We start from the raw sequence: 16,528 nt of genomic DNA on the forward strand, positions 1-16,528 counted from the left end.
AGGAAAGACAACCACAAAACTCAGCTGGCTTTGTCTAGCAAAACAAGCAGTTGGAGGAATACAACGGCTGTCTTTAAAACTATTTGAGATGGTAAATCTGAGATGGAAAATAAATGCTGAAAGTAAAGAGCTAGATAAATTCTGACAAGAGAATGCATTCCTACCACAAGTCCATTAAAGCTAAAATTTAGAATATTTCCAGCTTGAAAACATTGAAGTTTTGGAAAATTCTTCCAGCATGAGCAGAGTGGCAAGAGCATTACTACTGAATTTCATTAATTATGAAAGGAATTGAATGAAGTAGTTGTTTTCAAGAACTGGGGAATTGATTCAATGCTACTAAAAGTCTGTCTGAGGCAGATAATGCCATGTTACACTTTTCAATAATAGTAACGCAAGTGAATTCCTCCTGGGTGAATCCTGGGCACACTTAAGACAATGGCCAATGGAATTAATTAAATGGAGCCAAATATCCTTAGTGGTGAGGGGAGGTGCTCATCTGTCATAGTGTTCTCTTCAGCATCAATATTTAAAGCCAGCTAGTTGGAACCTTTTACTTAATTGAGGAACAATACAGCATTTAACCCCTCAGTATCATTCCACTCATAGCCTTTCAGAGGAACAATTGCAGCAGCTATGTGCTACGGGATGAACATACTCTGCTGCAAATGTGCACGTGTCTACAACTTCTTACAAACTGCCCTTGTGCACTCACGAAGGAACATGCCATTAATTAGGAGGCTCTCTCATACCTTACATAAGGCTATGTATCCCACATACCAATGTAGGAAATGGGTGGGTTTTTTTATCATACAGGCTCTATTACCTACAAAAGCGACTCTGGTTAAAAAAGCAGTATATGCCATAAAGGAAACCATCTTTTAAAGAGTGCAGGTGTAGAAAATATTTCATGCCAGTACAAGTTTTAAAGTTCACCAATAACATGTGTTTTTAATAAGTTTGTTCTCAAATTGTTTATCTGGCACATCAGCAGGCAGCTGGTGGAACAAACAGGAGATCCTACCAAGCACATACATTTTTAAAGCATTAATACACCTAATCTTGGAAAGAGTAAGTGCTTCCATCCATTAAACTCATCTTCAAATATTTGGGATTAGAGGTCACAATTTAAATGAAATACATCCTCCAACCTGCAAGTTACAAACACTGAAATGATTTCTCCATTGGGAAAAAGGTGAGTCTGGGCAGTAAGTAATCCTATCTAGAGCCTGATTTATGATGTCTCTAATTGAGCTTAATTTAGACTTTTATAACCTAAAAACCTCCTTATTTCTGTCATATTCCTCCCAAAGTACCAGGAGGATTGCATCTGGATTAGTTATAAATAGCAGTGAAAACTCAGAATACAGTGCAGTCTGAGAATCATTATTCTGGCTTCAAACTTGCAATCAGGGTAGTCATTTCAATAATTATACCAAGAAGTATCAGAATTAGGTTCACAAGAGTGACACAAAGCTGCACTGTCTCTCCTTTCCCAAAGAGCAAAGCTCAGCTGGTCCCTGTATATCAAAGCAATTGATCGAAGTAGCAGGGGCCAAGCTGATCAACTCCCAATACCTAAAATGCTGATGTGCTGGTCATGATTTCTTCATGATTTTTGTGATTTCCAAAATATGGTTTTCTTAAGTATCGAGTCAGAATATGTAGCTCACTACAAAAGATCACAAGTAATCATTACAGCCCAGGCTCTACTTGCCCCTATATCAAGTTTATCTTGTGTGCACTCAGAAAGGTCTGTTTTGTTAAGGAAAAAAATAAAAGGTGTCTCTCTCTTCTTTGGAACAAAGAAATATGGATTTGCAACTCTTCTTTTTTTTTTTTTTTTTCTTTTTTCTTTGTTTAAACTTAAGTCCTTCAGCAGTGTTTTGAACAAAACTAAAGAGATTTTAAGACAGACATTTTGTATTACAACATTCCCACGGGTCATATGCATGATTGTCTTTACTAAAGCTCCTTTCAGTCCCAGTTGAATAAATATGCATTTTATTTCACTAATCTTGAAACAACAGGAATAAAGTTTACCCAGGTCTTTTATACCTCAGAGAACAAAACAAATACTACAAATCTTTAGAGAGAAAGGATATACAAAAGGGCTTGAGGTGAATGTTTCAAAGCAAATACTCTTTAAATGATGTGCAAATTATTTCAGCACTTGAACATGATTTATGAAAGGGGATTAGTCCACTGAAACAAGAACCCGGTTTAAACTGTTGTGTTTCAAAGTCAAAGATGAGAAGTGTTTGCTGGAAAAGGCAGAAGAAACCAGATAGTAATCTACAGTGAGGATTTCTGACAGATTCTCTTCAACTAACTCAATCTCCCATTAGCTATCACTGTCATTCATACTTAACTGTGCCGGACAGTACAAAATACCTTCTTTTATGATATAATTCTCCATAAAAATGAAGTATGCAGTAGTGATAATTAAGTAATAATGAGGTAATTAATAACTCTGCGTCCAGCTCTCTATTTACTAGCAGGCCCCATAAGTGAGCACAAGGAATATGAAACAATTAACAATTATCCGAGCTCAAAGATATAACTTTTATGGAGTTGTGTGTCAGTGAGCAGACCAATGAGTCACAGGTCACATCTATAATAATATATTATATTCCGTTGTAATATTCCCACATACTCTTCACATAATGGGTAAGAGCTACTCTTAAGTACTATAAAAATGATCACTTTTATGTAATTGTAAAGATTAATAAGTGAGCTAACTTCTCATGGTTCTATAATGACCCTGCTGTTCTAGTAGGTAAAGGAAAATTTAATGATCCTGCTCAGATATGATTAATATCTAACTTTTTCCTGACTAAAAATCTGGACTTGGTTCAATAAAAATGAATTAAGTGGACACATTGCAATTTCCCTGCCAAACATTTACAAGGAACTTGGTTATGCCCAATATAAAAATATGCTTTTTCAACCCAAATAGTAATCTCTGCAAGGATTTTGGAAAGTGGAGTAGAAATAAAACAGAGAAATAAAGAAACATGAAATAGTAATTGATGGAAATATTGAGTAATTGATCTCAAATTTGAGCAAAATTCATATTTATATGAAAACTAGTCACAGTCAATTGTAATTTGGGCTGTGACACAATCTCCTATTTTCAGAAATAGTGACACAACTTGTTTCTGAATTTGGCTTGCTTTGTTTCCAGAACACAAATATTATTGTATTTTTGTTGCTGAATCAGTATTTTCCTAAGCTTTAAGAAAACGTTATGCCTATAGTAAAGTGCTGCTGAAAAGTCTGACACTAAAAATAAGTGAAAACATAAGTTTAGCCCTCCTAGTCCTTATAAACATCCCCACGCCTCCTAAACCACTGTGTTGCTTTTTTCTATGCTCTTTCTGTGATTCAGTACCTGGAGACTGCAGTCCTGTTGGTGCAATAAAAAGAAATGCCAAACATACACGCTGAAGACAAAATGAATACTGTGGTAGAAGCTGCACATTTGCATACAGTTGGAGTGTTGCTTTCTATTTTAATTGCTGCTGGTAATGCAAAGCTAAAATACAGTGCTATTTTATATCTGTTGGTTTTATTAAAAATAATAAAAGTGACCATACCTAATGCTACCACTGTAAACTAATAAGACTCCCTAAATGGCATCAATTTGGCTTTGAACTTCATATGTGCTAAAAATGGAAGGGAAAAGAAGCACCAGGCTGAGGCTGAAAGGGTTAAAGCTTTAGAGACTTCTCTGGTTCTTTTCTCAAGTCCACTAAAAAAAGGGGGGGGGGGAAAGAAGGTTTTCTGTTGTTTTGCTTTTTGTGTTGTTTTGTTTTATTGTGGGTTTTGTCGCTGTTATACTTTTCCCTTCACAATGTATGTAGTCTTAGTTGTCTAACAAACTGCATTCAGAGATGATTCTGGATACATTAGCTGCTATTTAAGAATATTTACGTGATATGCTCCAAGTTTCAAGATTCAGCTTTCTGAAGCAAATGAAAGGAGACTAAATAAGTAAAGTAACTTTAGGCAATTTCAGAGCACAAACAGCCCTCGGTTAAATAATAGGTACTGCGTGGCTGACTTTAATCTTTTAAGAAATCAAAGCAGATTTCAGAGACCAAATGATTTTCTAGCAAATACCTCCAAATGCAAAACAAAATTATGGTCCAGAGGATATTATTATTTTTTGTATTATGAAAGAGATGCAGGGAGGCATATTCTCTTGCAGTTGTTCCATGGGGAAGCACGTGAGCACTGCAGTAGCACAGTGATGCCTTGCCCTTTGGGACTCAAAAGGCCCTTGGCTCTCAGTTGAAAGTGCAAGAGGAATGTAGGTAAGCAAAATATCATTATTTGAGTTGGCCAGTGGCCAGGGCGGCTAACACCCCAATCCTAACGAAGAAGGGAAAAGAATCCCAAGCCTGCTGTTTAATATGCATGACATGTCGGCTCTGCTGTCAACTTTTCTTTCCACCCCCTGCTTTTGTCCGCTTTTTCCACCTGTTGCAACTTGTCCTTACCCAGGCTGAGAGCTCGCCAGGGCAGGAATTTTCCTACTTCAGTGTCGCATTGTGTCTGGCACAATGACGCCGTGATCCCTGACTACTCCTATTGAGAGTCCAAAGACATCATGAATAATGCTGACACTGTGCAGCCCATCAAGACTTCCCTTTTCACGGATATATAAAATAGCGTATATAGATATATTAAATACTGACACTATAATTGTGGCTCCCCAAGCTAGAATGCAAATATGGAGAAGATTTTTACAGGATCTGTCTCATGGTTGCATGACTAACAACCAGATTTTCAGTAAAGTGTTCTTGAAGATAAGAAAAATATGCGAGTAGAAACAATAAAAATAATGCAATTCAATCTTATCAATTCAGGCAGTTCCAGCTTTTATGTGGCAAACAAGGAGATCAAATTGCATTTATCTAATATCACAGATTTTTTAAATGTCTAAAATATTTAATTATTTTGCTTTGGCAACCCAAAGCTGAGGAACAGATTACTGTTCCCACTACATAAGGAAATAACTGACAACAATTAGTATTTATTCTTGTTGCTTTTGTAATAAAAATAGAATTCCATCACTTTCAAGGAAACCTAAAATATTAATAAGAATGTGATGAACTGAGTAAATGTGACGCCATAAGGAAATGATGGAGAACAGGTTGGAAATATAGTGCTTTGGGAATGTATTGCATTATCAAGTTTTTGATTGTGCATTTTGACAAGAGCCGCTCTCAGATTGATACGGTAGCCAAAGGGCACTCTTCCTCCTGCAAAGCCGTTTGTTTCCGTCTGGAAAAGGGGGAGTGGAAGAGGATTGATCCCCTCTGACAATCGATAGTGACTCAAGCCCAGGCTCTTCCACAAGAGGTCACTCCTGAGTGGCAGAATTCCCACAAAATGGCCAAATTGTGAACCAGAAACTGACCATGGGGAGAAAAAGCAGCATTAAGCACAATAGTATTGGTTTCACCACCTACAATTTGACTACTGTGGCAGTTCCTATAATCAATACACTCAGTAAATTCTCTTGGTTTTGGTATACCTACATGTTTTCTGGGAACCTTGTGATGCATAGACACATTCCCTACATACCTAACCCTGTGCCCTGTTACATGTGATATAAAATTAACATGGCAAGCTACTCAACAGCAGATCCAATTACGATTGGTACTAATTAAGAGGGGTTCTGGCTGCCTAAGAAAAAACTACAGTCTAAATGATACAAAATTACTTGGAAATTGTGAGATCTAACACTAATTTTACAAGCTGACCAGGAAAAGACTTGCTCAGATGGAAAGAAGAAGTGAAGCAAGGCAGATTTCTTGAACCAAACATGCACATTTTCTAATGGCAGTGAAAAACATGCTTTCTTGACCAAGCATTCTCTGTGTAAATTAAATTGGTGAAATAGTTGGCAGCATCAAATAAATAGCAGTGTCTTTCCATGTATTTAAGAGTGGGATCACAGATTTACATATTTTGGTAACAGTCCCCAAGGCCATCCTTGGTTATTTTTCAGCTCAAGAAAGCTTCAATTAAAATACAAGTTGAATCCACACTGGATGAGAAGCCACTGAAAAGCTGCATGACCAAGAGGACAGACATTGTGTGAACTTTGGAAATTGAGTCTGGCAGTTTAAGCCTAATTTTCAATGGAATTGGTGTCTACAAGTCAAAAAGCGTAACTGAGAATTACCATTTGTCCTTGCAGTGTGAGCAGAAGCAATTAGGATTATACATAAAGCGCAGACTCCGTCTACTTGGTCTCTAGAAGCAGTCTCCTCAGTTTTAAATTAAAGAGTAAATACATTTGAATACTTTGAGAGGAATATACCTGTCCCTTAAACACTTGTACTGCTAAAAAGACCAGCACCACAGCAGTACTTGCTCTAAAACTGGACTTTTTTTTTTGCAGCCCTTAAAATGCAGAGAGGGAAACATCTGAATATTTCATTAAAGATTATCGGGTGTTGAAGAAGTCTTCTAACAGGCATCAGTTGCTTGTTTTCCATGTAAAACTGGAAGGGTTTTAAGCCATCTTTAAAAAATTTCCTTTGTTTGGATTCGACATTGGCAGCAGTCAATAACATGAGAGTACTATAAAATTACAGAATTGTTAAACTTTGCAAGAACTTTATAAAGACACTTGCAGATATTGCACATATCTTCTCTGAGCTCTGCAGTCAAACTGGACAATGAAACGACCACCTGTTAACTGCTAACAATGTGTCATTACCAGTTCTCATGCCTTTTTAAAGCAATTTTGGCTCTAGCTGCCGATAATTCTGGCTACGATACTTGTGTGAACATTAAGGGCACAGAAAGCCAAAGGCAGAAAACTGACAATACAGTTTGTGCTTAGACTACTAATAAGTAAGTGAATAATATGATTTTTCTAATTCCACATAATTACTAGATCTCAAGGGGCCAAAAAAGTTCTGAATACATATTTTAGAAGCAATCCAAGCTGCACTATTTAGATACCAGCTTTGATTCACAGCAGATATTTTCACAATTTTTAATAGTTTAAATAGCCTTTAACAAAATGAAGGTTACTCACAATTCTCTAAGGTTTGAGGAGAAACGTAGACTACGTCTATGACACTGCTCGCATTCACTTTTTCTGTTTTGTTTGACAAATTATCAGTTAAAGATATGTGAGAAGTCAAAATAAATAAGTGAAATTTCCCCGAGATGATGAGACAATTTATGGGTTTCGCTATTAGCTGCAGTGAGAGCAGAATCAGGCCCTCCAAACTTACCGCGCCCTCCGTCTCATTTTTCCTTCTTCTGAGAAATGAAATGTGTTATACACAGCACAAAGGCATCAAGACAGTTCTTTACAAATACACCCAGGCTACTTTATATTTTATAACAGAAAGAAAAATCTTAAAGGAAAAAAATATATATATTAAAAAATATATTTTAAAAATCTGTGAGATGATAAGAAAACAACAACAAAAAGCTTTGGTCTGCAAAAAGAGACTATTTAATGAATCTCTGTATTTGTGTTTGTGTGAGCGCCTGCATGTGTGCATATATTTATGAATATGTGAATAATTATCATTAAAAATAGCGATGTCGGGTCTTTTTATTGTAACTCCTTTCCTAACATCTCAGGCTTTGATCCTGCACTGAAATGCGTGCAGGCAAATTCCCGCACAGACCGTCAGCACCTATAGGTATCTCAGAACAGCACGCGGGGCTAAAGCTGTCACGGTGCTTACATTAGCAGCACCATGCGACTCCTGCCAAACAAAGAAGGAAAAAACAAAGATTTGGGAGAGGGGGTGACATTTTAAAAAGCTCAATGGGAGATTTGGGGTCACCCCCAGCTCCTGCTGCCCCCAGTACCACAAACATCTCAAAACAAGCTGGAAGAGGAAAGCCTCAGTGGGCTGAAGCCCACCCCTACCGGCTTTAGATCACTTTCTTTTGTAATCATACCAACCAAAATCCACCTTGATCCCTGAAATTTACTTTCCATACAATTACAGAACCGTCCCTGAATGTCAGCTAGAGAGGATATGCCAGGTCTTTCAGCAATACAGTGTATAAATATATAACAGACAAAATTACTCTAGCAATTTGAGGTATTTTACTAAAATGGAAACAAAGCAACTGCAATAGAGCATTAGCATAGGACTCATGTTGCTTATTTTTAAAAATAAATGGCTTGAATAAATGTCTTTTCTCCTAAACAAATTTATTTCATTTAGGAGGGAATGTCACCCTTTAAAAATGTGGAGCTAGTAACTGTCTTTACTTAAATGCAAGTTATGTATATCAGCCCAGAACACATTCAGCTTTACAATTCTCAGCGATCTTCCTTACATTCTGTACGTAATAAAAATTATCTCACCCTTTAATGGCAGACTTATTTTACAAAGGGGAAATAGAAGGAAAAAAAAAATAAAAGAGAAAAAACAGAAAGGAAAAAAAATCTTACTTAAAGATTTTCTGTGTTCAGGCTTTGACTCTTTGGATTCGGTGTCTAAGCTATTCAGTAATTCAGTGCTGGAGGATCTTCTGAGTTTGAACTCCAAATTTCTCGATGTACAACTCTGTTCTTTTGGCTGAGGAAAGAAAATGTATATTTATATCTGTGAGTGCTTCTAATAAAATTATTATTTGTATGAATGCAGCAGGAGATTGCAGAATGCCAGCACAGAATAAGGAGCTAATAGACACAGCAAGTGATGCAGTGAGTATATTATTTAAGGGAAGTGTAATGCAAAATTTTTCATATGGCAAAGCTTTTATGCCCCGACAAACTGATCTTAATTTCTCAGATAAATTCCCATTTAAGTAAGGAAAACAAAAGGCCTGCTTCCTTAGGCCTTAGAGACCAAAATGATTTCCACACTGTAGGCGATTTCCAAATTATTGCAGAGAGGAAGGTTGTTAAAGTAGCCTTTCTGTTTTAGATATTCACAGTAAATGTTCTTTCAAACACAATTGTTTCAAACATCTGTACAGATTTGGGTTAAACTCTGCTGGTATAAGCTCAGGGAAGAGCAAGGCTCATTTTCTGCTACTCTAATGGTTAGGGACGAGTAGTGGTCCCATTTTTTGTCATGATCAGGAAAAAGAGAAAAAGGAGGAAGCCACTTTTTGGCTAATGACACATCTCCTCCTAATATGCATGGTCAGGTGAGATCTGCTATCTTGATGGTTGGTAAAGTTTTAAAACTAGAACACATGTAATGTAACAAATATTGGTGATCCTGCACATAGCTGGGGGGCTGAAACTAAATGATCATTATGGTCCTATTCAACCCAGGCCATTCTATGATTCTATGAAACCTCCAGTGTGTGCTATTGCTGGCATCCCGTCCTGTGCACGCAGCAATGGGACAAGCCCTGCCTCCAGTACTGCCACTTTGCTGTAAGTTGCTGTGGCTCACCGTGTGCTCTGAGCTGCCAAAGCCATTATTTTACCTCTTTGCAGAGTGGCACTGAAACAATAGTCGAGTCTATTAGATGCTTAGCAAAAAGAAAGTGCTCCGAGTCTCTATGGTAAACTCCACCCCAAAATCTTCAGTGGGATATCAATATGTTCGCATAGCCAATGAAACACGTACTATGAAGACATACATCATCAGATCAAACTTTTCTTGGCTGATTATAGCCTCAGGGTAATAGAATGTTTGCAGCTCTTTAAGGAAACAGTAGCCCTGTGCAGGTTAACCCTTTCCAAGAGACTGACTGTGCCCTCTCTGCCAATTCCATTTCAGAAAATAAAAAACCTTTGAGAAATGCAAGAAATTGGGGTAATTTTCTCTCGCTACAATTCCGCAGTGAACAAGGGAAGTCAATGCCCCCCAGAAAAAAAAAGAACATGTTCTTGGAGCAGGCAGAGAAGGCCATCATTTGGAATCTGCACTGAGAGTGGCAAAAAGAGAAAGAAAAAGCTACAGCTGAATCTGGTTTGGTAATTAAAAACTGTTTTAATAAAACGCAGCCCTGCTTACTTCTCATAGAAAAACCCCCAGCTTTCCTAGGAGAATAACGGCAATCAGTTACAAAGGAATATTATTTGCTAGTGTTATTCTTGTGAATAAGTAATACTAAAATTCATAAAGGGATCAAATGTAGTAATAGTTCTATTGAAGATTATATACTGTAGGCTGCATAAACAGAAAATGCAAAAATTCATTAGTTATTAAGTGCTTGTGTGCTTTTACAACCCTCAGCAAACCAACGTCCTTGTTATTTCAGAGAAATAAATGTAGCGTTGCATTTCAAGGCAAGATTCAAATGACATTTTAGTTCAACAACCTTTTTTATCTGGCATTTTTCATAAGATTTGCATATTTTTGTACCCTTCAGATAAAGGAATGTCTAGCTAGTTGCTAGCTGCCTAAAACCTGCAGAGATGCCTAAGCAAATGAAGTTGAAATTGCTACATCTTAATTAATAAAGGTAACAGCCAAAACAAATACATACCAATCTGTCAATTGCATTTTTGATAGCATGGAACCAATCCAATATGAGAAAGTCGATATCCGACTGGAGGAGGAACTCATTTCCTGACATTGTCGTGATCTGGGGGAGGGCATGGATGGTGACAGGTAAGTAAAGTGCACAGGACAGATCATTTTCTGCCATTGTCTCTGCTACACACCCAAATGCTTCCCTTTGTATTGATAATTATCTCCCAGAGTTACCGAGGAGTTTTGAACCTCTGTCTGAAAGCTGTTTGGGATATGTCACAACAAACGAGATATTGTCTCAGCATTGCAACCACCATACACAAATAGTGCAAAAATAATGATAATGTGACAAAAAGTTAAGAAAAGCCAGGGAACTCAACACGACAGACAGCTCAGATGTAAATCAAATCATCCTGAAAAGAAATGAATTCAATGTGAGAATTAATTCCTGTTATTTTCACTTTGCATTTCAATTCTAGCTTTATTTTTATATCTGATTCATCTATCCTTGATTTTACACATTTCCTCTATACCTGTGATCTCAGCGTGCATTTCCAAGCATTTTGGTAAAATTAATAGTCACTTTTTTCTTCCACATAAAGAGAATTCCTATCAAAATGGCTGTGGCACAGTAATTAGGAGCCCACTTATCAGGGGAAAAATCCTCAGTTTGTCTAAATAGAAGTGTATTTACATTTTTGACCCCCACACTGGGAATATTTATCAAAAGAATATTCACTCCCCTGATAATGCTATTTCACTGCCTAACAATATTTGGTGGAAATATGCATGCACATTCTGCTGGTCTGAGCTTCTGAAAACCGCCATGAAAATAATGATCTATCACTGTCACACACATACATATATTTTACATGAGTTTTTACAAGAAAAAAAATAGATCTCTAGGTTATTTCATAAAACAAGTTAAAAGGACCGTTATACAGATAGCAAAACCAAGGCAGGGAGCTGCAGCATGTCACACGTGGCTGTGGATGCAGGGCAAGGCAGCTCTGCCTACTTGCAGATCAGACAGCATCTCCACTGTTGTCTGGACAATGCAGGAAGGATCTCACCCTGTGCATGTTCCAAACCAGCTCAGCACCCACAGGCAACAAAGCCAAAGCTTCATTATTATGATTACTGTTATGAAGAGATGCCTGTGCATCCAAACAGAACACTCAGGTTGTAGTGGTTCGGGACACAGTCTCAGTTTGTGCAGCAGCTGCTCGATGGGGAGTGTTACTTCTCAGATCCAAAACCTGTTTGGCTTTTTCTCAGGGAATGGCTGAACACAGAGGTTTCCCTCTGAACAGAGTGTGAGTAAAAGCAGAGCAGAGCTGCTAAGACCTGGCGCAGCCCATTAAATCAGATGACCTGAAGTGCTACTGTTTTGCTCCATCTGCCCACGTTAAGAGCCTTTCTTAAAGCATAAAGTAACAAACCAGTTCAGATGCGCCCCACTTCTTTCTTAAAACTGAAATACTACCAGGGGAAAATTTAAAACAAAAAACAAAAAGACAAAAACAAAAACAAAAAAACACCAGCTTGTTTTATTAATTGTTCTTTAACCCTCCTGTTATTGAGGAAATGCCTGTAAGGAATGTTTCCAAAGTCATCAGCATTAAGGAAAATCCCATCAGCACAACTCCAGCGGAGACATCCTGTGAGAGTGCTGCGGAGAATGTGGGAATGGGCTCCCAGAGAGGGTTGGGAGCCTGCCTGCCTGCCTGCAGATGTTCCCAGCCCCAGCCAGCCCTTCAGGAGCAGACCTCCAGCCTCTCTATTGTTCACCACACACGGGGAGAGCTAGTGGCTGGGGACATTGGAATCCCGTTATTAGTCCTCCACTGCGGTGCTAACCGCTGCTCATGTGCTATCATCCATTCTCTTTATCCCAACAAAAGGAAAAAAAAAAATCACATATTCAACTTAAGGTAAGCAGTTAAAAGAGTCAGCCTTCAGGTCTGTGCCCAGCTCACGCTGCAAGTTTTGGGATCAAAATGCATTACGCTTTATCACTACACATGCAGATATGGATTAGACTAAACACAGGCAACAATTCAATCCAGTGCCTCTTTCCCAGTATAAACAAATAATTATTAAAATTATAAAATGGAGTAACAGTTTCAAAAGAAGAGCAACATATTTTATTAGATTTATTGTATTTTGAAGGCATAAAAGGAACACGACGTAGTTCAGCCTCCCATTCAGTAAATTCAGGCTGGATGAAAATGTAAGTATTCAACATTGCATAAACATTTGTACTGCATGATATTTAAAAGAGATACTCCATTGCTGACAAGACCAAAGTAAACTACATGTTGAAAGTTTCTTTGTCTGAATGTGTTATTCCGATAATCATATATTATCGATGTTTGAGGAGCAAATCTGCAAAAACAGATCATAGCATTGAGGGAAGAGAATTCATTTAAAATATACTTTCTGTAAGATATAGTTCAAGTTCTTTTCTTTCTTTCCCCAGACTAATCTTCAGAGCAACTAGACAGTTTCAAGAAGTCTGCTACTGCTCTCTACAGTTTAAACGCATCCACTCCTTAATTACAGTCAGCAATTGACTTTGTTCTGCTCCATTCCAGTCATTCACAGGAAAGCAGTTCCAAAGGCTTTGGCTGGTAAATCCCATTTAACGTGCAGGTTTCCTATCCCACTTTTATATATTACCTCCTTAGGATTTCTGATAAATGATTCTTGGAAGGGATTGCTAAACCATATTTGCACTTTGAACAATCGAATTTTCAACACCCTTGGGAAAAGACATCAGTGAAGAATGCTAGCTTTGAGTAAACCTTGTGATTGAACAATTTATGATCACAGCCCTAAACGATGTATAACTAACAACAAGCATAAATTACTCCATATTAAGGCATGCTAACGCACTGTCCTTGTGTTAGGCACTGCCGAAGTAAACAGGGTTTGGGGACAAAATGAAAGACACACCTTAATAAAAAAAGAAGAAAAAAGAAAAAAAAAGTAAAAGTGTTCTAGATGGATGTCAGCATCCATTGCATCATGTGCTTTAATTTTTTTCATATTTACTGAAATCCTTCTCCATCATTTTTGCAGAGGCTCCACTCTGCAATTAGCAAAGCCTTACCAGGCAGAATTTTGAGGCTGCTGTCAGCAATAAATACCCACAAGGAATGACAACCTGCACCAGCCCTCTCGTTTTCCAGCAGTGTGCCCTTCAGGTTGCTTATAGCCGAGCCAGGACTCCCAAGTCCTTTCTTGCTATAGTACCTTGGAAAAATCCCTTCTCAGGCTGAGTTCTTCATCCAGAACAGTTTTACAACTGCAGTCCTACTGTTCAGCACTGATGATCTGAATACTGCTCACTGCAGGTAAATGTCTGTTAAATTTGGTGTGCTGCTGGGTTGCCAACAAAGTGTAGAAATTAGAGGGCAGGTGTGAAACATTTTTCATAATATTCTGTTGTTAGTTCATTACAGATTTCTTTTGTCAACATACACAGGTGCAAAGGGAAGGGGAAGTCAGCATAATGCTCTGCTAAACCTGTATTCAACAAATATCTATATAGTACCAATACTGTATTTTAATAATGCCACTACCATTACATTACGTAAATACCCTGTATCTCATCTGGGATCAGTATTTCCTAAAAATCCTACAAATCCTATGTTGTTTTGAAGCTAGGTCACGTTCTGAGACATGAAATGTGTCATTCATGGTTGTGTTTCTCTAGGATTTCCAAACCTTTACAGCTCACTCGGTTCACCTTCTAAAACATCTCAGAGATTCTCCCCTTTCATGATATACTCACACCAAAAGAACACAGGAGATCAAAGACATAAAAATGCCATGGAATACGCCCAGGAGTTTTTGTCCACATCCTTCCTATAAATGTTGGACCGGGGACTATTTCACTGTTGTGAAAAAATATATATCCTTCGTGGCATATCCCTCTGGTTCTTTACCAGTATACATTTCTTTTAGCTGCAGAATAGGGATGGAGGCAATTTTAGCAGTCCTACTGATAGGCACTCTATGGAGATATGGAAAAGGGAGAGAAAAGCACACAGCAAAACAAAAATACAAAACCGTATTATTGATTCACTCACTTCAAAGTGTGCTTATGCATCTCTGGTGACTACGACTATTATTTGCAGTGATGAACTATTTTCAGACAATGCCGAGCACAAACTTTAATGCAGGAACTGGGGGACTCTTCAGGGAAGAAGAAATTCAGCAAAAACACTTCCAGAGTCTCTCTCTTGCAGTGACTGAGCATGAAGTGAGTGGCTTGGAAAGTGTGTGTTTCACATATGGCTCATGTGCAGCCACCAAGAACCCATCTCTCCCTTTCAGCCAAATAGTGAAACAAAACATAGCTTACTTCCCTCAGAATGCAGGATATCCTAAAAATATCCTGGACTATCATGGTAGTAGCTCCTTGTATAAACTATCCCATTGGTCCAGTGTTGGACTGTTGGACGCTTCTTGACCGTGGAAACCCTACGACTGATGCTAAACCCAGCACAGAATCCAGTGCAGAAAACCTACATTTTGATGTCACCTGGGACTCCCACAGCCTGTGGTGAACGCTAAGTGATTTCAACTCAGATTGACAGATACCTCAGCATGCAGAAACTCAATAAAATGTGTTCCTCTTGTTACACTGTGTATTGGGATTGCTGCTCTTGATATATGTAGGAAAAAAGGAAATGTGAGTCGCTGGAGCATTTCTAGCTCAAAAGCTAACACTCTTCCCCGTTCCCACTGCTTCCTTCATCTCACCTTGCCTCTTACAAGCTTTTTTCTGATCATGTTAACCATCTTGATTCCCCTGAAGAAGAGGAATCTAGGCTTTGCCTCTACTTTTTCTGAGATATTTTTGCAGGATGGGATCTCGCCATCCCATCCACATAACACAGGACGTGCCACTCGCCACTCTCCATCTGCGTGGTAGCTAGCAGGATAGGGAAAAACAACACCAATAAAAAGGGGGCGGGTGGGGAAGGAGAAAGAAACAAACTGGGAATTTTCTCTCTTTTTCAAAATGTTCTCGAAAAAATAAGAAAGGCATATCATTAGAATATAATATAGCTTGAGAAGAAATACATAAAAGATAGAAACTTGTGTCCACACCCACAGCAGAAGTAGAATTAATTAAAGTTGGGAGACACTATGCTCCTTAGTGGTTTAATTATCTGGATTTGAATTAAACAGGGACAGAGATATGTAAGTTTTTAAAAACATGTCAAAAGTCGGGCTGCATTTCTGAAAGTTGATCTCAAATTCTTTCTTACAGATAATCCAGTCTCTTGGCCGTGTTTATGCTGAGTGAGTGAGCAGCAGAGGATAAATAAAATATCTCTCTATGCTGTACTGTAGTGAGCCGAGACTCTAATATTCAAAAAATGCAAACAGTAGAAAACAAAAGGATCAGTATGCTGTTGCATTATATCCATGCTGCTTCATATATCCATTATATGATTCAGGCTTTTCAATGGAGGTAGCCATGGTTATCCTGATAGTTAAATTACTTAAAGGACTCTAAGATGTTTATGACTACCAAAGAAATTTCATTATCAAGCAGATTGTCTGTCTCATATTACAGTCTGGCTTTACCAAGCCAGCAGTCCTTTGCATGTCGAGCAAAGTTAACACTGAAGTGAGGGAGACATATCAGCTTGGAACAAGAGGTCTTCAACCAATGTTACAAAAAAAAAAAGATATTTGTTAAAACATTTTGTGAGAAACTATCTGCCTTGTGTTCCCAATGTTGCTAGATGTTAAGTAAATATATGCTGATTGCAAAAAAAAAAAAAGTTGCTTTGGCAACTCTCTTATTAAAATGCATTTGTAACCCCCATCTGTCATGAAAGTTTTGAAAAGTTTGTTTACTTTGGATAGCCGCCTTATCCAGGGTTACCCCAGCATACAATGATAGCAGTCTTCAGAAGTTGTGCGAGGAACAAGCCACTGGGGATCCATTTTTGTTTTAATTGGCACACACAAACACTTTTCTGGTCTGTCAAAAAGATCAAGCTAATATGCATGGCGGGTGTTATATTCTCAGCTTTTGGGAGTAGTAAAGCTCCCTTTATTTA

At 38.1% G+C, this 16,528-nt stretch overlaps 1 protein-coding gene across 1 annotated transcript in view; it reads right to left on the minus strand.

Annotated features, from left to right (window-relative positions):
* ARHGAP15 (Rho GTPase activating protein 15) overlaps positions 1 to 16,528 on the minus strand; it is a 337,309-nt gene that overhangs the window by 143,415 nt on the left and 177,366 nt on the right. The window contains exons 16-17 of the mRNA XM_032445704.1: positions 10,453 to 10,551; positions 8,453 to 8,579 (exon numbers count right to left, since the gene is read on the minus strand). Of these exons, the coding sequence (XP_032301595.1) occupies positions 8,453 to 8,579; positions 10,453 to 10,551 (226 nt within the window). The remainder of the gene's footprint in view (positions 1 to 8,452; positions 8,580 to 10,452; positions 10,552 to 16,528) is intronic.

Source organism: Coturnix japonica, chromosome 7, assembly GCF_001577835.2.
Source record: "Coturnix japonica isolate 7356 chromosome 7, Coturnix japonica 2.1, whole genome shotgun sequence".
In the NCBI taxonomy this organism is placed as follows: Eukaryota; Metazoa; Chordata; class Aves; order Galliformes; family Phasianidae; genus Coturnix; species Coturnix japonica.